The sequence below is a fragment of the Cololabis saira genome, chromosome 18, assembly GCF_033807715.1.
Source record: "Cololabis saira isolate AMF1-May2022 chromosome 18, fColSai1.1, whole genome shotgun sequence".
Classification (NCBI taxonomy): Eukaryota; Metazoa; Chordata; class Actinopteri; order Beloniformes; family Belonidae; genus Cololabis; species Cololabis saira.
In genome coordinates, this window is record NC_084604.1 from 37720978 (window position 1) to 37743693 (window position 22716).

At 44.1% G+C, this 22716-nt stretch overlaps 1 protein-coding gene across 5 annotated transcripts in view; it reads left to right on the top strand.

Annotated features, from left to right (window-relative positions):
* The window catches only part of adgrg6 (adhesion G protein-coupled receptor G6), a 194312-nt gene that overhangs the window by 61142 nt on the left and 110454 nt on the right, over window positions 1-22716 (top strand). For all 5 annotated transcript variants that reach the window (XM_061746280.1, XM_061746285.1, XM_061746284.1 and 2 more), the window contains one exon: window positions 707-880. In XM_061746280.1, coding sequence (XP_061602264.1) covers window positions 707-880 — 174 coding nt within the window. The remainder of the gene's footprint in view (window positions 1-706; window positions 881-22716) is intronic.

A 22716-nucleotide genomic window follows, 5' to 3' on the forward strand; every position in this document is an offset into this window, starting at 1 on the left:
GGAATGAATGTATACATTTTTTTTAATTTATGTATTCATTTTTTTTATTTATTTATTTATTTATTTATTTATTTATTTATTTATTTAATTATTTATTTATTTATTTATTTTTTATGTATTTACATTTTTTAATTTATTTTTTTAATTTATTTTATTTATTTATTATTCTTTACATTTTTTTATTTTTGTTTTGTTTGATTGTTTTCTTTCTGTTTTTTTTGTTTTTTGTTTTGTTTTCTTTTATTCCCTTTTTTATTTTTTTCTATTTATTTATTTAATTTTTTTTAATTTATTTACATTTTTAAATTTATTTTTTAAATTTATTAAATTTATTTATTATTCGTTACATTTTTTTTATTTTTGTTTTGTTTGATTGTTTTCTTTCTGTTTTTTTGTTTTTTGTTTTCTTTTCTTTTATTCCCTTTTTCATTTTTTTCTATTTATTTATTTATTTATTTATTTATTCCTTGAATGAGTGTATACATGATCGTGGAATTATTCTATTCGAATTTAAAATCAGAATAAACCAGCCACTTACTTCGGAATTAAGTTTAATTCGGAATGGCCATTTTCATTAGGAATTAGGTGTTTACATGGTGATTTTTACTCATTTTAAATGGGATTTAACTTTAATTCTGAACTAAACTCCCCTCTGATGTTGTGACTGGGTTTGTTTGTGTGTTTGTTTGTTTGTTTGTGTGTTCAGGGGAGCACAGCTTCGGCGGGAACATCTACAACCTGCGTGTGTGGAGTCGGGCCATGACGGTGCCGGAGCTGAACGCTCTGACCTGCGAGGCCGTGGGGGACGTGCTGGACTGGGACAACGGACACTGGTCCATCCCGTCCTCGCTGGCCCAGACCGACGGATCGCTCAGCTGCAGTGAGTACACGCCTGCTTTTAGTTATTTTTTTTTTTTTTTTTTTTTTTCAATGTATTTATTTATTTTTTTATTTATTTATTTTTATTTTATTTTTTTATTTTTCATCCCTTATTCTTGCTGGGCTCCTCACACAGGACACCATTATATACATAATAAAAACATACAGAATAACTATAAAGTATAGAAATATACATGGTAGTAACACGGAATAAACTACAATATTAAAATAATTTACCACAGTGTCGACTACTAATTACTACGGAATATCGGAGTATTAGGGCCAGGCAGGAGAAAAATAAAAATAATATTTTAGAGGAGGAAGATTGGTTTTTCATTGTGCACTTCGAGAAAAAAGTCGAAATGTCGAGAAAAAAGTTGAAATGTTGATATTAATGTTGAAAAACAATTTCAAGAAAAAAGTCGAAATCTCGAGAAAAAAGTCAAAATGTTGAGAAAAGAGTCAAAATGTCGAGAAAAAAGTCGAAATGGTCGGAAAAAAGTCGAAATGTCGAGAAAAAAGTCGAAATGTCGAGATTAATGTTGAAGTACAATTTCGAGAAAAAAGTCGAAATCACGAGAAAAAAGTCGAAATGTCAAGAAAAAAGTTGAAATGTAGTGAATAAAGTTGAAATTTCAAGTTTATTCTCGAAATTTCGACTTTTTTCATTGTGCACTTCGAGAAAAAAGTCGAAATGTCGATATTAATGTTGAAATACAATTTCAAGAATAAAGTCGAAATTTCGTGAATAAAGTTGAAATGTTGAGAAAAAAGGCAAAATTTCGACTTTTTTCTTGACATTTCGACTTTTTTTCTCAAAGTGCACAATTAAAAAAAATCTCCCCTCTCCCCCTCCCAAATATTTTTTCATGGCCCTTCCGTATGGTAGTAACAGGGAAAAAACTACAATATTGAAATAATTTACCACAGTGTCGACTACTAATTACTACGGAAGAATATTAGGGCCAGGCAGGAGAAAAATACAAATAATATTTTAGAGGAGGAATATTTTTTTTTCATCATGCACTTCGAGAAAAAAGTTGAAATGTCGAGAAAAAAGTCGAAATGTCGAGATTAATGTTGAAATGTTGAGAAAAAAGGCGAAATTTCGACTTTATTCACGAAGTGCACAATAAAAAAAAAAAATCTTCCCCCTCACAAATATTTTTTCTACTGCCTGGCCCTAATACTCTTCCGTATGGTAGTAACACAGAAAAAACTACAATCGACTGCTAATTACAATTGGAAAAGATTGTTAAAACCTGTTTTCACACCATTTCGAAACCAAAAAAAAAAAAAAACTCACCAAGAAACCAATAAATCAGATACGAGTCAGATATTATACACACACCTTTCTAAAATCATCTTTTTCACTTTGTTTTTAAAGGGAACCCTGCGTATTAAGACATGTAGGTCTTAAAAGATAAATGTTGGTATCAATTATAACAATGTGATATAAAAAACCTTTTTGATGTCTTCGTTTTTATAAAATTTGAAAATATAATTTAACTCGTAGGTCGCCATTGTTGTTTACACCGCAATGCATTCTGGGTAGTGACGTCACACGGTTGCACCTGCTGGCCCCCGTACACTGTTTTAACTGTTCAACGAGATAATCCAGAGGATAAACATGTCATCTGTTCAGCCGTTTCAATTTGAACCCGAGCACAAGGTCAATGAGGAAGACAACACTGAAAACATATCTCAAAACGAGCCAAATGAAGACCAAAAAAGACGGGATGAGGCGAGAGTGGGACAAAATCCCAGCAACTGCGTCTCAATGCAAACAGAGGAGGAGAGCGTTTGCTGTCAAGAGCTCATGTTTTTTTACTTTTTTGTAGGTGCGCCGTCACCTTAATGTTTTTAGCTGCATTTTCATCTGGGTTTCTGTTGCGCCGCCACCTGTTTAGACGTGTTTTCATTCGTTTCTGGGTGCGCCATCACCTTTAATGTTTAGTTGTGTTTTCATCTGTGTTTCTGATGCGCTGACACCATGTTTGCATCTGTGTGGAGGTGCGCATAATAATGTCACCATGTGTAGTGCGCCGTGCGCACTTTATCCAATTTGTCACTGCAAAGTTTTGTTTGAGGAAAAAAGATCTTTGAAATACTTATTGAACACTGAATAGCCAACCAACCTATCCTCTCCCTAATGGATAGTGTAATATTCAGGCCGAGTGAGACTCAAATAGAGCAGTGGACGGACTGTTTCTGTGCCTATTACGAAATTGAATCCTGGCAGCGCCACTGTCCTAATGATTTATAAAGCATAGGACAGCGGTGGATGCTAATAATCTCCAAAATTATTGATATTGGAATACGTTTTATCACATAATAGCTTAAAGTGAACAGCTGCTGACAAAAACACGAGCTCTTGACAGCAAACGCTCTCCTCCTCTGTTTGCATTGAGACGCAGTTGCTGGGATTTTGTCCCACTCTCGCCTCATCCCGTCTTTTTTGGTCTTCATTTGGCTCGTTTTGAGATATGTTTTCAGTGTTGTCTTCCTCATTGACCTTGTGCTCGGGTTCAAATTGAAACGGCTGAACAGATGACATGTTTATCCTCTGGATTATCTCGTTGAACAGTTAAAACAGTGTACGGGGGCCAGCAGGTGCAACCGTGTGACGTCACTACCCAGAATGCATTGCGGTGTAAACAACAATGGCGACCTACGAGTTAAATTATATTTTCAAATTTTATAAAAACGAAGACATCAAAAAGGTTTTTTATATCACATTGTTATAATTGATACCAACATTTATCTTTTAAGACCTACATGTCTTAATACGCAGGGTTCCCTTTAAAACTACTTAAGAGCTCGGTGGAAGCTGTTCCCTCTGCAGCTACATAGCTGTTATGCTAAGTGTGCTAGTTCACAGCAGAGCTAATGTGAATCTGTTGTTTCCTGCTTGTCTTGTGTCTTGGTTATGTTTGTTATTGGTTGGCACTAGTTGTAAATATTATATATATAAATACAGAGTTGGTTACTAACGAGTTACATTTACTCCGTTACATTTACTGGAGTAAGTTTTGGGAAATGTTGTACTTTTAGGAGTAGTTTTGAATCACTATACTTTTTACTTTTACTTGAGTAGATTTGTGAAGAAGAAACTGTTCCTCTTACTCCGCTACATTAGGCTACGTTGAGCTGTTACTTTTCTTTTATCCCTTTTATCCACGTACGCGTCAATCTCATGACATCACTGGGTGATTCTTTGGGAAAAATGTTTGTTTTTGCATGTTTTGTCACATTTACACAGACTCAAACACACACAGAGTTTCTATGAGTTCATGTTGTTCTAGTTCTGCCTGGTTAAAAAAGAAAAAAAAAAGAAGGAAGTACAAAGGCTCGAAATTTTGTGCTACTTGTGCTTAATTAATTTGTTTATTCTGTTATTTTATTTATTTTATTATTTATTAAAGTACTTGAATTTACTTTAAGCGTATTTTAATTTAAGCTATTTTTTTATTAATTTTAATTTATTTTATTATTTTATTGATTTAATTTGCCTGAAGATGATTATTTTGTACTTTTTTACTTTTACTCAAGTCATTATTTGGATGAATACTTTTTACTTCTACTTGAGTCATATTATTCTGAAGTAACAGTACTTGAGTACAGTTTTTGGCTCCTCTACCAGCTCTGTATAAATATAGTCCAGCGTTGTTTGTGCTGCGCTGCATTAGCCTCGGGAGCTAACTAGCTAGCTGCTGCTGGGAACGGTAACTCGGGCGAGAACGAGGTTTTCAGCAAACAGACTACAGAGCAGCAACATCCGCTGAGGCAACGTGAACGTTGGATTTCATGTGAATAAAACAAGACAGAGCTGTAGGGGACAGTAAAATAAGTGTTTACTTTGTTCATGCTAGCAGCAGCTAGCGTGTTGGATCCTGAAGTTGAAGTTCTTCAGCGTTCTCCGAGATTCTCCAACGTTCTGAGTTGGAATTTAATTCAGAAGCAAACACACAGTACAAAACACGTCCCTCCTTTTGTTCTAAAATCAAAAATAATTTATTTTGTCTTCTTGGTGTTTAACTGAAGAAAACTATCACCGTATCCTCGGCAAATGTAACATTGAAAACATCATTTAAGTTAAGTTTACATACAAGTAGGGGGTACTTAGTGTTGCCCACACAAAAAAAAACAATGGCCGCGGTTACATGATGTTTTTTAATTCTGAATTAATTATTCAGAATTAAATAATTAAGAATTAAACTATTTTCCTTCGAGTTTACATGGAAATAGTAATTCCGAATTGAGGTTTACATGGAAAACACGTTTGATGGGAAAACAAGCCCAGCGCGGAATATACCGTAAGCGCCATGGCAACAGACTATTTTCTTTTTGTTCTTTTCTTTATTTTTTTTTTTTTATTAAAAAAAAAAATATATGTATATATATATATATATTTATTTTTTAAATTAATTAATTAATTTTTTTTTTTTTCTTTGAATGGGTGTATACATGATCGCGGAATTATTCTATTCGGATTTAAAAGCGAGAAGGTGTTTACATGGTCATTTTTACTCATTTTTTTTTTTTAGTATCTTTTTATTTCACAATAATTTTTAAAATTCACATTTTCACATGCATGATTTCTATTATACCCACATTCCTACTCTCCCCATAATTACCCTAGGGAAAAAAAAAAAAACATACATTAAGGGAGAACAAAATAAAATAAATATAAAAAAAAATAAAATAAATAAAAAAAAAATAAGAAAAATATATAATGGCAGCAAAAGCGATATCAAAATTTTTACTCATTTTAAATGGGATTTTAATTTTAATTCTGAATTAAAGAGGAATTTAACTTCCCATGTAAATGCACTGATTTACTTGTCTCATCGTTATTCGTGATCAAACCAACTATCACAGCAAATTTAACATTGAAAACATCATAAAGGTTAAGATTAAATACAAGTAGGGGGTACTTAGTGTTGCCCACTCATAAAACCCAACACTGAGAAAGCCGGTCTGTTGTCGTCCATCGGTGGCTGTTTTATTTATTTGGCTTCGTAGGAAAAGGATGAAAACATGTGTTTACGTGTTTACTCCGTCCTGCAGGACTTGAAAGCGTCGCTTGTTTGGCTGCTAATATCAGGGTGGAAAATTACAGCCAGGCCGCCGGTTCATTTCAACCGCTGCCGGTTCTGTAATCAGTTCCAGCTACCTGGCTGGTGTTTACGCTCGTTACGCTGAGTCCTGCTTTGTTTCACAAACCCGGGCTGGTGCTGAAACACGCCATGACATCACATAAACAACACAAACACATAAACAACATAAACACACACACACACACACACACACACACACACACACACACACACACACACACACACACACACACACACACACACACACACACACACACACACACACACACACACACACACACACAAACACGCTGCGTCTGAAACGGCTCACGGGGGAAATAACGCACGTTTTAAATCGCACATTTGGCTGAAGTTCAACTCCGACTGCATCAAAAAGGCATTATTCAGACCTAAGTGCTCACAGACACCAGTGTGTGTGTGTGTGTGTGTGTGTGTGTGTGTGTGTGTGTGTGTGTGTGTGTGTGTGTGTGTGTGTGTGTGTGTGTGTGTGTGTGTGTGTGTGTGTGTGTGTGTGTGTGTGTGCGGCTGCAGGAAGCCAGCCATGGCGGGATCCGTGGAAAACCTGCCAGAGCCCACTGGAGGGTTTGGGTTTATTTACACCGCAGGGACATGCAGCGGTTTAGAGAGAAATGCATGATTCTGCACAAGTTCTGCTGCACACACACACACACACACATATACACACACATATACACACACATATACACACATATACATACACACACACACAAAGACACACACGGCCAGCTGGGACGCGCTACGTTTACATGAAGTTACAGGAAAGTGGTCTCATTGCATCAGTACGATGTGGGCGGAGCTGGTCGGGACTGGAACTACACGTGGTTCCTGGTTCCTGGTTCCCGCCTCGGTTCCCGCCTCGGTTCCTGCCTTGGTTCTGGACCTGGACGGACCAGAAGAAGGGATGAAACAGATTGGACGCTGCCTTGGTGTCGCCGCTGCTCATTTGCATAAAGTTGAGATTTTTCAACTTCAAATTGATGCTCTGGACTCACAGTGACCACCCTAACCCCCTAGTGATGGACCACCCTAACCCCCTAGTGATGGACCACCCTAACCCCCTAGTGATGGACCACCCTAACCCCCTAGTGATGGACCACCCTAACCCCCTAGTGATGGACCACCCTAACCCCCTAGTGATGGACCACCCTAACCTCCTAGTGATGGACCACCCTAACCCCCTAGTGATGGACCACCCTAACCCCCTAGTGACCACCCTAACCCCCTAGTGATGGACCACCCTAACCCCCTAGTGATGGTCCACCCTAACCCCCTAGTGATGGACCACCCTAACCCCCTAGTGATGGACCACCCTAACCCCCTAGTGACCACCCTAACCCCCTAGTGATGAACCACCCTAACCCCCTAGTGATGGACCACCCTAACCCCCTAGTGATGGACCACCCTAACCCCCTAGTGACCACCCTAACCCCCTAGTGACCACCCTAACCCCCTAGTGACCACCCTAACCCCCTAGTGATGAACCACCCTAACCCCCTAGTGATGGACCACCCTAACCCCCTAGTGATGGCCCACCCTAACCCCCTAGTGATGGACCACCCTAACCCCCTAGTGATGGACCACCCTAACCCCCTAGTGATGGACCACCCTAACCCCCTAGTGACCACCCTAACCCCCTAGTGACCACCCTAACCCCCTAGTGACCACCCTAACCCCCTAGTGATGGACCACCCTAACCCCCTAGTGATGGACCACCCTAATCCCCTAGTGATGAACCACCCTAACCCCCTAGTGATGGACCACCCTAACCCCCTAGTGATGGACCACCCTAGCCCCCTAGTGATGGACCACCCTAACCCCCTAGTGATGGACCACCCTAACCCCCTAGTGATGGACCACCCTAACCCCCTAGTGATGGATCACCCTAACCCCCTAGTGATGGACCACCCTAACCCCCCTAGTGATGGACCACCCTAACCCCCTAGTGATGGACCACCCTAACCCCCTAGTGACCACCCTAACCCCCTAGTGATGGACCACCCTAACCCCCTAGTGATGGACCACCCTAACCCCCTAGTGATGGACCACCCTAACCCCCTAGTGATGGACCACCCTAACCCCCTAGTGACCACCCTAACCCCCTAGTGATGGACCACCCTAACCCCCTAGTGATGGACCACCCTAACCCCCTAGTGATGGACCACCCTAACCCCCTAGTGATGGACCACCCTAACCCCCTAGTGACCACCCTAACCCTCTAGTGATGGACCACCCTAACCCCCTAGTGATGGACCACCCTAACCCCCTAGTGATGGACCACCCTAACCCCCTAGTGACCACCCTGACCCCCTAGTGATGGACCACCCTAACCCCCTAGTGATGGACCACCCTAACCCCCTAGTGATGGACCACCCTAACCCCCTAGTGATGGACCACCCTAACCCCCTAGTGACCACCCTAACCCCCTAGTGATGGACCACCCTAACCCCCTAGTGATGGACCACCCTAACCCCCTAGTGATGGACCACCCTAACCCCCTAGTGATGGACCACCCTAACCCCCTAGTGATGGACCACCCTAACCCCCTAGTGATGGACCACCCTAACCCCCTAGTGATGGACCACCCTAACCCCCTAGTGATGGACCACCCTAACCCCCTAGTGATGGACCACCCTAACCCCCTAGTGATGGACCACCCTAACCCCCTAGTGATGGACCACCCTAACCCCCTAGTGATGGACCACCCTAACCCCCTAGTGATGGACCACCCTAACCCCCTAGTGATGGACCACCCTAACCCCTAGTGATGGACCACCCTAACCCCCTAGTGATGGACCACCCTAACCCCCTAATGATGGACCACCCTAACCCCCTAGTGATGGACCACCCTAACCCACTAGTGATGGACCACCCTAACCCCCTAGTGACCACCCTAACCCCCTAGTGATGGACCACCCTAACCCCTTAGTGATGGACCACCCTAACCCCTTAGTGATGGACCACCCTAACCCCCTAGTGATGGACCACCCTAACCCCTTAGTGATGGACCACCCTAACCCCTTAGTGATGGACCACCCTAACCCCTTAGTGATGGACCACCCTAACCCCTTAGTGATGGACCACCCTAACCCCCTAGTGATGGACCACCCTAACCCCCTAGTCATGGACCACCCTAACATCCTAGTGATGGACCACCCTAACCCCCTAGTGACCACCCTAACCCCCTAGTGATGGACCACCCTAACCCCCTAGTGATGGACAACCCTAACCCCCTAGTGACCACCCTAACCCCCTAGTGATGGACCACCCTAACCCCCTAGTGACCACCCTAACCCCCTAGTGATGAACCACCCTAACCCCCTAGTGATGAACCACCCTAACCCCCTAGTGACCACCCTAACCCTCTAGTGATGGACCACCCTAACCCCCTAGTGATGGACCACCCTAACCCTCTAGTGATGGACCACCCTAACCTCCTAGTGACCACCCTGACCCCCTAGTGACCACCCTAACCCCCTAGTGATGGACCACCCTAACCCCCTAGTGATGGACCACCCTAACCCCCTAGTGATGAACCACCCTAACCCCCTAGTGATGGACCACCCTAACCCCCTAGTGATGGACCACCCTAACCCCCTAGTGATGGACCACCCTAACCCCCTAGTGATGGACCACCCTAACCCCCTAGTGATGTACCACCCTAACCCCCTAGTGATGGACCACCCTAACCCCCTAGTGACCACCCTAACCCCCTAGTGATGGACCACCCTAACCCCCTAGTGATGGACCACCCTAACCCCCTAGTGACCACCCTAACCCTCTAGTGATGGACCACCCTAACCCCCTAGTGATGGACCACCCTAACCCCCTAGTGACCACCCTAACCCCCTAGTGATGAACCACCCTAACCCCCTAGTGACCACCCTAACCCCCTAGTGATGAACCACCCTAACCCCCTAGTGATGAACCACCCTAACCCCCTAGTGACCACCCTAACCCTCTAGTGATGGACCACCCTAACCCCCTAGTGATGGACCACCCTAACCCTCTAGTGATGGACCACCCTAACCTCCTAGTGACCACCCTAACCCCCTAGTGACCACCCTAACCCCCTAGTGATGGACCACCCTAACCCCCTAGTGATGGACCACCCTAACCCCCTAGTGATGGACCACCCTAACCCCCTAGTGATGGATCACCCTAACCCCCTAGTGATGGACCACCCTAACCCCATAGTGATGGACCACCCTAACCCCCTAGTGATGGACCACCCTAACCCCCTAGTGATGGACCACCCTAACCCCCTAGTGATGGACCACCCTAACCCCCTAGTGATGGACCACCCTAACCCCATAGTGATGGACCACCCTAACCCCCTAGTGACCACCCTAACCCCCTAGTGATGGACCACCCTAACCCCCTAGTGATGGACCACCCTAACCCCCTAGTGATGGACCACCCTAACCCCCTAGTGATGGACCACCCTAACCCCCTAGTGATGGATCACCCTAACCCCCTAGTGATGGACCACCCTAACCCCATAGTGATGGACCACCCTAACCCCCTAGTGATGGACCACCCTAACCCCCTAGTGATGGACCACCCTAACCCCCTAGTGATGGACCACCCTAACCCCCTAGTGATGGACCACCCTAACCCCCTAGTGATGGACCACCCTAACCCCCTAGTGATGGACCACCCTAACCCCCTAGTGATGGACCACCCTAACCCTCTAGTGATGGACCACCCTAACCCCCTAGTGATGGACCACCCTAACCCCCTAGTGATGGACCACCCTAACCCTCTAGTGATGAACCACCCTAACCCCCTAGTGATGGACCACCCTAACCCCCTAGTTACCACCCTAACCCCCTAGTGATGGACCACCCTAACCCCCTAGTGATGGACCACCCTAACCCCCTAGTGATGGACCACCCTAACCCCCTAGTGATGGACCACCCTAACCCTCTAGTGATGAACCACCCTAACCCCCTAGTGATGGACCACCCTAACCCCCTAGTGATGGACCACCCTAACCCCCTAGTGATGGACCACCCTAACCCCCTAGTGATGGACCACCCTAACCCCCTAGTGACCACCCTAACCCCTTAGTGATGGACCACCCTAACCCCCTAGTGACCACCCTAACCCCCTAGTGATGGACCACCCTAACCCCCTAGTGATGGACCACCCTAACCCCCTAGTGATGGATCACCCTAACCCCCTAGTGATGGATCACCCTAACCCCCTAGTGATGAACCACCCTAACCCCCTAGTGACCACCCTAACCCCCTAGTGATGGACCACCCTAACCCCCTAGTGATGGACCACCCTAACCTCCTAGTGACCACCCTAACCCCCTAGTGATGGACCACCCTAACCCCCTAGTGATGGACCACCCTAACCCCCTAGTGATGGACCACCCTAACCCCCTAGTGATGGACCACCCTAACCCCCTAGTGATGGACCACCCTAACCCCCTAGTGACCACCCTAACCCCCTAGTGATGGACCACCCTAACCCCCTAGTGATGGACCACCCTAACCCCCTAGTGATGGACCACCCTAACCCCCTAGTGACCACCCTAACCCCCTAGTGATGGACCACCCTAACCCCCTAGTGATGGACCACCCTAACCCCCTAGTGATAGACCACCCTAACCCCCTAGTGATGGACCACCCTAACCCTCTAGTGATGGACCACCCTAACCCCCTAGTGATGGACCACCCTAACCCCCTAGTGATGGACCACCCTAACCCCCTAGTGACCACCCTAACCTCCTAGTGACCACCCTAACCCCCTAGTGACCACCCTAACCCCCTAGTGATGGACCACCCTAACCCCCTAGTGATGGACCACCCTAACCCCCTAGTGATGGACCACCCTAACCCCCTAGTGATGGACCACCCTAACCCCCTAGTGATGGACCACCCTAACCCCCTAGTGATGGACCACCCTAACCCCCTAGTGATGGACCACCCTAACCCCCTAGTGATGGACCACCCTAACCCCCTAGTGATGAACCACCCTAACCCCCTAGTGATGGACCACCCTAACCCCCTAGTGATGGACCACCCTAACCCCCTAGTGATGGATCACCCTAACCCCCTAGTGATGGACCACCCTAACCCCCTAGTGACCACCCTAACCCCCTAGTGATGGACCACCCTAACCCCCTAGTGACCACCCTAACCTCCTAGTGACCACCCTAACCCCCTAGTGATGGACCACCCTAACCCCCTAGTGATGGACCACCCTAACCCCCTAGTGATGGACCACCCTAACCCCCTAATGATGGACCACCCTAACCCCCTAGTGATGGACCACCCTAACCCCCTAGTGACCACCCTAACCCCCTAGTGATGGACCACCCTAACCCCCTAGTGATGGACCACCCTAACCCCCTAGTGACCACCCTAACCCCCTAGTGATGGACCACCCTAACCCCCTAGTGATGGACCACCCTAACCCCCTAGTGATGGACCACCCTAACCCCCTAGTGATGGACCACCCTAACCCCCTAGTGACCACCCTAACCCTCTAGTGATGGACCACCCTAACCCCCTAGTGACCACCCTAACCCCCTAGTGATGGACCACCCTAACCCCCTAGTGATGGACCACCCTAACCCCCTAGTGACCACCCTAACCTCCTAGTGATGGACCACCCTAACCCCCTAGTGACCACCCTAACCCCCTAGTGATGGACCACCCTAACCCCCTAGTGATGGACCACCCTAACCCCCTAGTGATGGACCACCATAACCCCCTAGTGATGGACCACCCTAACCCTCTAGTGATGAACCACCCTAACCCCCTAGTGATGGACCACCCTAACCCCCTAGTGATGGACCACCCTAACCCCCTAGTGATGGACCACCCTAACCCTCTAGTGATGGACCACCCTAACCCCCTAGTGATGGACCACCCTAACCCCCTAGTGATGGACCACCCTAACCCCCTAGTGATGGACCACCCTAACCCCCTAGTGATGGACCACCCTAACCCTCTAGTGATGGACCACCCTAACCCCCTAGTGACCACCCTAACCCCCTAGTGATGGACCACCCTAACCCCCTAGTGACCACCCTAACCCCCTAGTGATGGACCACCCTAACCCCCTAGTGATGGACCACCCTAACCCCCTAGTGATGGACCACCCTAACCCCCTAGTGACCACCCTAACCCCCTAGTGATGGACCACCCTAACCCCCTAGTGATGGACCACCCTAACCCCCTAGTGACCACCCTAACCCCCTAGTGATGGACCACCCTAACCCCCTAGTGACCACCCTAACCCCCTAGTGATGGACCACCCTAACCCCCTAGTGATGGACCACCCTAACCCCCTAGTGACCACCCTAACCCCCTAGTGATGGACCACCCTAACCCCCTAGTGATGGACCACCCTAACCCCCTAGTGATGGACCACCCTAACCCCCTAGTGATGAACCACCCTAACCCCCTAGTGACCACCCTAACCCCCTAGTGATGGACCACCCTAACCCCCTAGTGATGGACCACCCTAACCCCCTAGTGATGGACCACCCTAACCCCCTAGTGACCACCCTAACCCCCTAGTGATGGACCACCCTAACCCCCTAGTGATGGACCACCCTAACCCCCTAGTGATGGACCACCCTAACCCCCTAGTGATGGACCACCCTAACCCTCTAGTGATGGACCACCCTAACCCCCTAGTGATGGACCACCCTAACCCCCTAGTGATGGACCACCCTAACCCCCTAGTGATGGACCACCCTAACCTCCTAGTGATGGACCACCCTAACCCCCTAGTGATGGACCACCCTAACCCCCTAGTGATGGACCACCCTAACCCCCTAGTGACCACCCTAACCCCCTAGTGATGGACCACCCTAACCCCCTAGTGATGGACCACCCTAACCCCCTAGTGATGGACCACCCTAACCCCCTAGTGATGGACCACCCTAACCCCCTAGTGATGGACCACCCTAACCCCCTAGTGATGGACCACCCTAACCCCCTAGTGATGGACCACCCTAACCCCCTAGTGATGGACCACCCTAACCCCCTAGTGATGGACCACCCTAACCCCCTAGTGATGGACCACCCTAACCTCCTAGTGATGGACCACCCTAACCCCCTAGTGATGGACCACCCTAACCCCCTAGTGATGGACCACCCTAACCCTCTAGTGATGGACCACCCTAACCCTCTAGTGATGGACCACCCTAACCCCCTAGTGACCACCCTAACCCCCTAGTGATGGACCACCCTAACCCCCTAGTGATGGACCACCCTAACCCCCTAGTGATGGACCACCCTAACCCCCTAGTGATGGACCACCCTAACCCCCTAGTGATGGACCACCCTAACCCCCTAGTGATGGACCACCCTAACCCCCTAGTGATGGACCACCCTAACCCCCTAGTGACCACCCTAACCCTCTAGTGATGGACCACCCTAACCCTCTAGTGACCACCCTAACCCCCTAGTGATGGACCACCCTAACCCCCTAGTGATGGACCACCCTAACCCCCTAGTGATGGACCACCCTAACCCCCTAGTGATGGACCACCCTAACCCCCTAGTGACCACCCTAACCCCCTAGTGATGGACCACCCTAACCCCCTAGTGATGGACCACCCTAACCCCCTAGTGACCACCCTAACCCCCTAGTGATGGACCACCCTAACCCCCTAGTGATGGACCACCCTAACCCCCTAGTGATGGACCACCCTAACCCCCTAGTGATGGACCACCCTAACCCCATAGTGACCACCCTAACCCCCTAGTGATGGACCACCCTAACCCCCTAGTGATGGACCACCCTAACCCCCTAGTGATGGACCACCCTAACCCCCTAGTGATGGACCACCCTAACCCCCTAGTGATGGACCACCCTAACCCCCTAGTGATGGACCACCCTAACCCCCTAGTGATGGACCACCCTAACCCCCTAGTGATGGACCACCCTAACCCCCTAGTGATGGACCACCCTAACCCCCTAGTGATGGACCACCCTAACTGATTTTTGGGTCAGATGTTGCTTTTAACTGGGACAAACTTCTTTTTGGGTTTGCAACTCTGTATCTATGATGGTGGAATCAAGATACCTGTTTGGTTTGCTAAGTGTAGCTGCGCCAAAAGCTATTACCAAGAAGTGGCTTAAACCAGATGCTCCTTCATTAGAGGGTTGATACGACATCATTTACGATATCTTTGTAATGGAGAGGATAACGTTCTCTATGAGGCTGCAACAATCCAAATTTGAAGCAATCTGGGAAGATTGGAAAAGTTATATTTCCCCGAGACGCCCTGCTTTTGTTTGAGATGTATTTCCTTTACGACGGAAGAGAATCAGGGCCGTGCAGGAGAAAAAATATTTGAGAGGGGAAGATTTTTTTTAACCCTAACCCTAACTTCAAGAAAAAAGAAATGTAGAGATTAATGTTGAAATACTATTTCAAGAATAAAGTCGAAATTTTGAGAATAAAGTCGAAATTTCGAGAATAAAGTAGAAATACATTTAAACTTTTTTCTCGAAATTGTATTTCAACAATAATCTCAACATTTTCGACTTTTTTCTCAATATTTCAAAGTTTTACTCGATATTTCGACTTTTTTCTCGAAATATTTTCAGTTTATACACGTTGATTGTCTTCCAGTGAAACCTTTACATTTTATTTAAATGTATAATTTTTACTCATAAATTAAAATTTTTGTGAATAAAGTCGAAATTTCGAGAATAAACTTGAAATTTCAACTGTATTCACTACATTTCAACTTTTTTCTCAACATTTCAACTTTTTTCTCGACATTTCGACTTTTTTCTCACCATTTCGATTTTTTTCTCTAAATTGTACTTCAACATTTTTCTCGACATTTTGAATTTTTTCTCGACATTTCGATTTTTTTCTCGACATTTCGACTTTTTTCTCAAAGTGCATGATGAAAAAAGAATCTTCCTCTAAAATATTATTTGTATTTTTCTCCTGCCTGGCCCTGATAATCTTCCGTACAGTAGAGATATAATATTTGAATGCTTATGTTATGCTGCTGTAATGCTCATGTGATTCGAATAATAAAAAAAATAAATAAAAAAGAGATCTTTCAACGTCAATAAACAAGAATAAAGTCGAAATTTGGTGAATAAAGTCGAAATTTCGAGAATAAAGTAGAAATACATTTAAACTTTTTTCTTGAAATTGTATTTCAACATTAATCTCAACATTTTCGACTTTTTTCTCAATATTTCAAAGTTTTTCTCGATATTTCGACTTTTTTCTCTTGATTTCGACTTTTTTCTCGAAATTGTACTTCAACATTAATCTCGACTTTTCAACTTTTTTCTCAACATTTCGACTTTTTTCCCAACATTTCAACTTTTTTCTCAAAATTGTACTTCAACATTATTCTCGACATTTTGACTTTTTTCTCGACATTTCGATTTTTTTCTCGACATTTCGACTTTTTTTCTCGAAGTGCATAATGAAAAAAAAACTTTCCTCTAAAATATTATTTTTATTTTTCTCCTGCCTGGTCCTGATAATCTTCCGTACAGTAGAGATATAATATTTCTATGCTTATTTTAAGCTGCTGTAATGCTCATGTGATTTGAATAATAAAAAAATAAAAAAAGAAGAGATCTTTCAACGTCCATAAACCAGACACACCTCTGTGTGGGAAACAGAAAAGCGAGTAACTGCAGCTGGAAGGAACCGGAGGAGGAGCCTGGACGTCTGGACGTCCTCACACTCCATTAATGTGTAAATATGTGAAAACATGGGCTTGAATTTCAGTCCAACACGCAGTTTTCTCTGCGCTGCAGGATCAGCTGCAGGACTTGTCCTTAAATTGGTTCTAACCGCGTCTCCAGCAGTAATAATCTGGCAGCTTCCAGCATCATGAAGCCCTTTTCATTCACCGCAGTCCTGGACCTCAAAGCCGCGGCGGGGAGGAACGGCGGGAAACGTCAGCCTTCGTCAGCTCTGACGCCGTAGAACTGAAGTCAGGCCTGCTGGCTCGGAGCTGGGAGTGGAGTTATACTTTAATGTCCACTAGGGACATTTGTTTTAGGCATCAAATACATGCATAGTGTATAAAAACACATACAATCAACTCATAAAGACAGCAACAGATACCAGACTCAATACCACAGTAAAGTTAGTGAGAAACCAAGCAGAGGTGAACGACATTGCACATACCCTAGGCCAAGGGTCGGCAACCCGCGGCCCTAGAGCCGCCCTAGTGGCTCCTGGAGCATTTTTAAAAATGTTTTACCTTTTTTTTTCCTTTTTTTCTTCTTTTTTTCTTCTTTTTTCCTTTTTTTCTCTTTTTTTATTCATTTTTCCTTTCCTTTTTAATCTCGATATTTCGACTTTTTTCTCAAAATTTCAACTTTTTTCTCAAATTTTCGACTTCTCGACATTTCGACTTTTTTCTCGAAATTTCGTGTTTTTTCTTGACATTTCAACTTTTTTCTCAACATTTCGACTTCTTTCTCAAAGTGCATAATGAAGAAAAAAATCTTCCCCCAGTTATAACTAATATAGATACATGCAGCATGTGTTTTTTCTTCTTTTTTCCTTTTTTTCTTTTTTTCTTCCTTTTTCCTTTCCTTTTTAATCTCGACATTTTGACTTTTTTCTCAAAATTTCGACTTTTTTCTCAAATTTTCGACTTCTCGACATTTCGACTTTTTTCTAGAAATTTCGTGTTTTTTCTTGACATTTCCACTTTTTTCTCAACATTTCAACTTCTTTCTCGAAGTGCATAATGAAGAAAAAAATCTTCCCCCAGTTATAACTAATATAGATACATGCAGCATGTGTTTTTTCTTCTTTTTTTCTTCCTTTTTCCTTTCCTTTTTAATCTCGATATTTCAAGTTTTTTCTCAAAATTTCGAGTTTTTTCTCAAAATTTCGACTTCTTGACATTTCGACTTTTTTCTCAAAATTTCGACTTCTTGACATTTCGACTTTTTACTCGAAATTTCGTGTTTTTTCTTGACATTTCAACTTTTTTCTCAACATTTCGACTTCTTTCTCGAAGTGCATAATGAAGAAAAAAATCTTCCCCCAGTTATAACTAATATAGAAACATGCAGCATGTGTTGCCGTCATTCTAAGGCTGATACAAGACTTTTTATTTTTTGCGGCTCCAGACGAATTAGTTTTTTGTGTTTTTGGTCCAATATGGCTCTAAAACATTTTGGGTGACCGACCCCTGCCCTAGGCAAAAACTGCATCTATCCCAGAACCTCATTTAATTATTGGTACAGTATGAAAAGAGCAATAACGAAGAATAAAGACAAGCTATTTCCTCATTAGCAGCATGGTAGTAAAGACATAAAAACAAGGAAGGGACGCTGCCCTCTAAAGGGAGGACAGGTAGTTTATTTAAGGACAGGGAGGTGGGGAGAAAAGAGAGCTAGTAACGATTGCTCTTCCATTTACTGGCTCTGAACCGTTTCCTGGAAGGCTCGTAGGGAGCTCGTACTCAGAATGTAAGACATGGGAGGTCTGGAAGGAACTACTGGCCAGAACTACTACCCTCTCCTCATAGATAGTCTGAAGACGTAGATAGAACTACTAGGCCTGTGTTGAAAAGATCGATTCTCCGATTTTGAATCGATTCTCATATTAATTCCTAAAAATCGATTCATATGTCTAAAGATCGATTTAAAACAAAACAAAAAAAAAACTTTTTTTTTTTTCATCATTACAACTTTTGGTACTTTTTTGTTTATGCCCAAAAAAGGAATATTTTGTTGGACACGAGAATAACTGGTGCCATGTTTTTACCTTTAAATATGTTTAAAGGTATGAAAACATTAAAGTTTTCAGTTATAATTGCATAAATTGTCTATATTTCTTTGCTTTATATACTGTCTTGGGGTTACATTTGCATAAATGTAATGTTAAAAACCAAATTCTCATGAATGGGGAAAAAATAAAAGCAATTTCCTCCGTCTCTGTTTCCTCCCTGGATCTGTTTGATAATTCTGACCCACACGATGTTTCTGAAAGCAGTTCTATCAGCATTCTGGGAGCTGATTGGTCCTTACAGCATCATTAGCTGCAATACTTGCTGTTGAATCTCAATATAATACTAGTAGTAACATGTTGCAGAACTACAGTCATATCATTCATGCAACAGCTGAAAAAACAGTTTTATTAACAGTAACCCAAATCAATATCGGATCGAATCGAATCAGATCGAATCAAAGCGTGATAATCGATTCTGAATCTTAAGAATCGTAATCGAATCGATTATTGATTTTTGAATCGATCCCCAGCCCTAAGAACTACTACCCTCTCCTCATAGATCAGGGGTCGGCAACCCAAAATATTGAAAGAGCCATATTGGACCAAAAACACAAAAAACAAATATGTCTGGAGCCGCAAAACATGAAAGGTCTTGTATCAGAATTAGAATGAAGAAACACATGCTGCATGTTTCTATAGTAGTTAGAACTGGGGGAAGATTCTTTTTTCATTATGCACTTCGAGAAAAAAGTTGAAATGTCGAGAAAAAAATCGAAATGTCGAGATTAATGTTGAAGTACAATTTCGAGAAAAAAGTCAAAATGTCGAGAAAAAAGTCGAAATTTCGAGATTAAAAAGGAAAGGAAAAGGGAAGAAAAAAAGAGAAAAAAGAAGAAAAAAAGGAAAAAAAGAAGAAACAAAGAAAAGAAAAAAAGAAGAAAAAGAGAAAAAAAGGAAAAAAAGAAAAAAAGAGAAAAAAGGAAAAAAAGAGAAAAAAAAGGTCAAACATTTTTGAAAAAGCTCCAGGAGCCACTAGGGCGGCGCTAAAGAGCCGCATGCGGCTCTAGAGCCGCGGGTTGCCGAGCCCTGGTATAGATAGTCTGAAGATGTGGACAGAACTACTGCCCTCTCCTCATAGATAGATAGATGTGGACAGAACTACTGCCCTCTCCTCATAGATAGATGAAGATGTGGACAGAACTACTACCCTCTCCTCATAGATAGATAGATGTGGACAGAACTACTACCCTCTCCTCATAGATAGATAGATGTGGATAGAACTACTGCCCTCCCCTCATAGATAGATGCACATGTGGACAGAACTACTACCCTCCCCTCATAGATAGTCTGAAGATGTGGACAGAACTACTACCCTCTCCTCATAGATAGATGGACATGTGGACAGAACTACTACCCTCTCCTCATAGATAGATAGATGTGGACAGAACTACTGCCCTCTCCTCATAGATAGTCTGGAGATGTGGATCGCTGTTGTGCCCAGTTATCTTCATTGCCACTTTGATTAAGCTGTTGATTTTGTTCTTGAGCTGAACAGGAAGTGCACCATCATGCTGCCATACTGTACCTGATTACACTGCCAAGTACAGCATTATGGAATGTCATCATGATTGTGGAGCTTTACTCCAAACAGTCTCCGTCTGCCAAGGTCTGATCCCCCTAAAGCCTCCAGAAGAGGTCCGGGACCCGGTCCAGGACTCGGCTCAGACGACCCTGAACTCTCTGATTCACTGCAGTAGATCTAGACTGATCCACCTCCTCGAGTTCAGAAGGGTCTGGAAGTTCGGCTGAAGTTACTTTTTTTTTTTTTTTTTTTTTTTTATAGATATAGGGCAAGGGCAATAACTAGAAAATTTCAGAAATTTTGATATGGGCATGCCCTACTGCCAATTCGTCCCCTCTCGCTGCTTTGGTTTGGGGCTGTACTGGTTGTGTTTAAGGTGGTACTGGTTGTGTTTAAGGTTGTTCTGGTTGTGTTTAAGGCTGTAGTGGTTGTGTTTAAGGTGGTACTGGTTGTGTTTAAGGTGGTACTGGTTGTGTTTAAGGCTGTAGTGGTTGTGTTTAAGGTGGTACTGGTTGTGTTTAAGGTGGTACTGGTTGTGTTTAAGGTGGTACTGGTTGTGTTTAAGGTGGTACTGGTTGTGTTTAAGGTGGTACTGGTTGTGTTTAAGTTGGTACTGGTTGTGTTTAAGGTGGTACTGGTTATATTTAAGGTGGTACTGGTTGTGTTTAAGGTGGTACTGGTTGTGTTTAAGGTTGTTTTGGTTGTGTATAAGGTGGTACTGGTTGTGTTTAAGGTGGTACTGGTTGTGTTTAAGGTTGTTTTGGTTGTGTTTAAGGTGGTACTGGTTGTGTCTAAGGTGGTACTGGTTGTGTTTAAGGTTGTTCTGGTTGTGTTTAAGGTGGTACTGGTTGTGCTTAAGGTGGTACTGGTTGTGTTTAAGGTGGTACTGGTTGTGTTTAAGGTGGTACTGGTTGTGTTTAAGGTGGTACTGGTTGTGTTTAAGGTGGTACTGGTTGTGTTTAAGGTGGTACTGGTTGTGTTTAAGGTGGTACTGGTTGTGTTTAAGGTGGTACTGGTTGTGTTTAAGGTGGTACTGGTTGTGTTTAAGGTTGTTTTGGTTGTGTATAAGGTGGTACTGGTTGTGTTTAAGGTGGTACTGATTGTGTTTAAGGTGGTACTTGTTGTGTTTAAGGTTGTTTTGGTTGTGTTTAAGGTGGTACTGGTTGTGTCTAAGGTGGTACTGGTTGTGTTTAAGGTTGTTCTGGTTGTGTTTAAGGTGGTACTGGTTGTGTTTAAGGTGGTACTGGTTGTGTTTAAGGTGGTACTGGTTGTGTTTAAGGTTGTACTGGTTGTGTTTAAGGTGGTACTGGTTGTGTTTAAGGTGGTACTGGTTGTGTTTAAGGTGGTACTGGTTGTGTTTAAGGTGGTACTGGTTGTGTTTAAGTTGGTACTGGTTGTGTTTAAGGTGGTACTGGTTATATTTAAGGTGGTACTGGTTGTGTTTAAGGTGGTACTGGTTGTGTATAAGGTGGTACTGGTTGTGTTTAAGGTTGTTTTGGTTGTGTATAAGGTGGTACTGGTTGTGTTTAAGGTGGTACTGGTTGTGTTTAAGGTTGTTTTGGTTGTGTTTAAGGTGGTACTGGTTGTGTCTAAGGTGGTACTGGTTGTGTTTAAGGTTGTTCTGGTTGTGTTTAAGGTGGTACTGGTTGTGTTTAAGGTGGTACTGGTTGTGTTTAAGGTGGTACTGGTTGTGTTTAAGGTTGTACTGGTTGTGTTTAAGGTGGTACTGGTTGTGTTTAAGGTGGTACTGGTTGTGTTTAAGGTGGTACTGGTTGTGTTTAAGGTGGTACTGGTTGTGTTTAAGGTGGTACTGGTTGTGTTTAAGGTGGTACTGGTTGTGTTTAAGGTGGTACCTGTTGTATTTAAGGTGGTACTGGTTGTATTTAAGGTGGTATTGGTTGTGTTTAAGGTGGTACTGGTTGTGTTTAAGGTGGTACTGGTTGTGTTTAAGGTGGTACTGGTTGTATTTAAGGTGGTACTGGTTGTGTTTAAGGTGGTACTGGTTGTGTTTAAGGTTGTACTGGTTGTGTTTAAGGTGGTACTGGTTGTGTTTAAGGTGGTACTGGTTGTGTTTAAGGTGGTACTGGTTGTGTCGTAGGTGGTTCTTGCCATATTTGGGGTTAATAATAATGGCCAATAAACCAAACCAAGGCCTGGATGCACGTTGCGGTTCGGGCCACATTTACGGATGATTTATTCATATTCTCCCCCATAAAAATGCATAGGTTTTGTTGCCATGGTTACAAGCCCCATAGGATAGAATGGGACAATTTGGCTTCAATATCTCAAAAGCTGTAAACGACAGCGTAATGAAACCTCAGTATGTTTTAGTCCACATCGTCCCGAGTCTGTTAACGTTGGATCAAAGTCTCTACAATATCGCGTTGCCGCGCAACAAGCGTCCA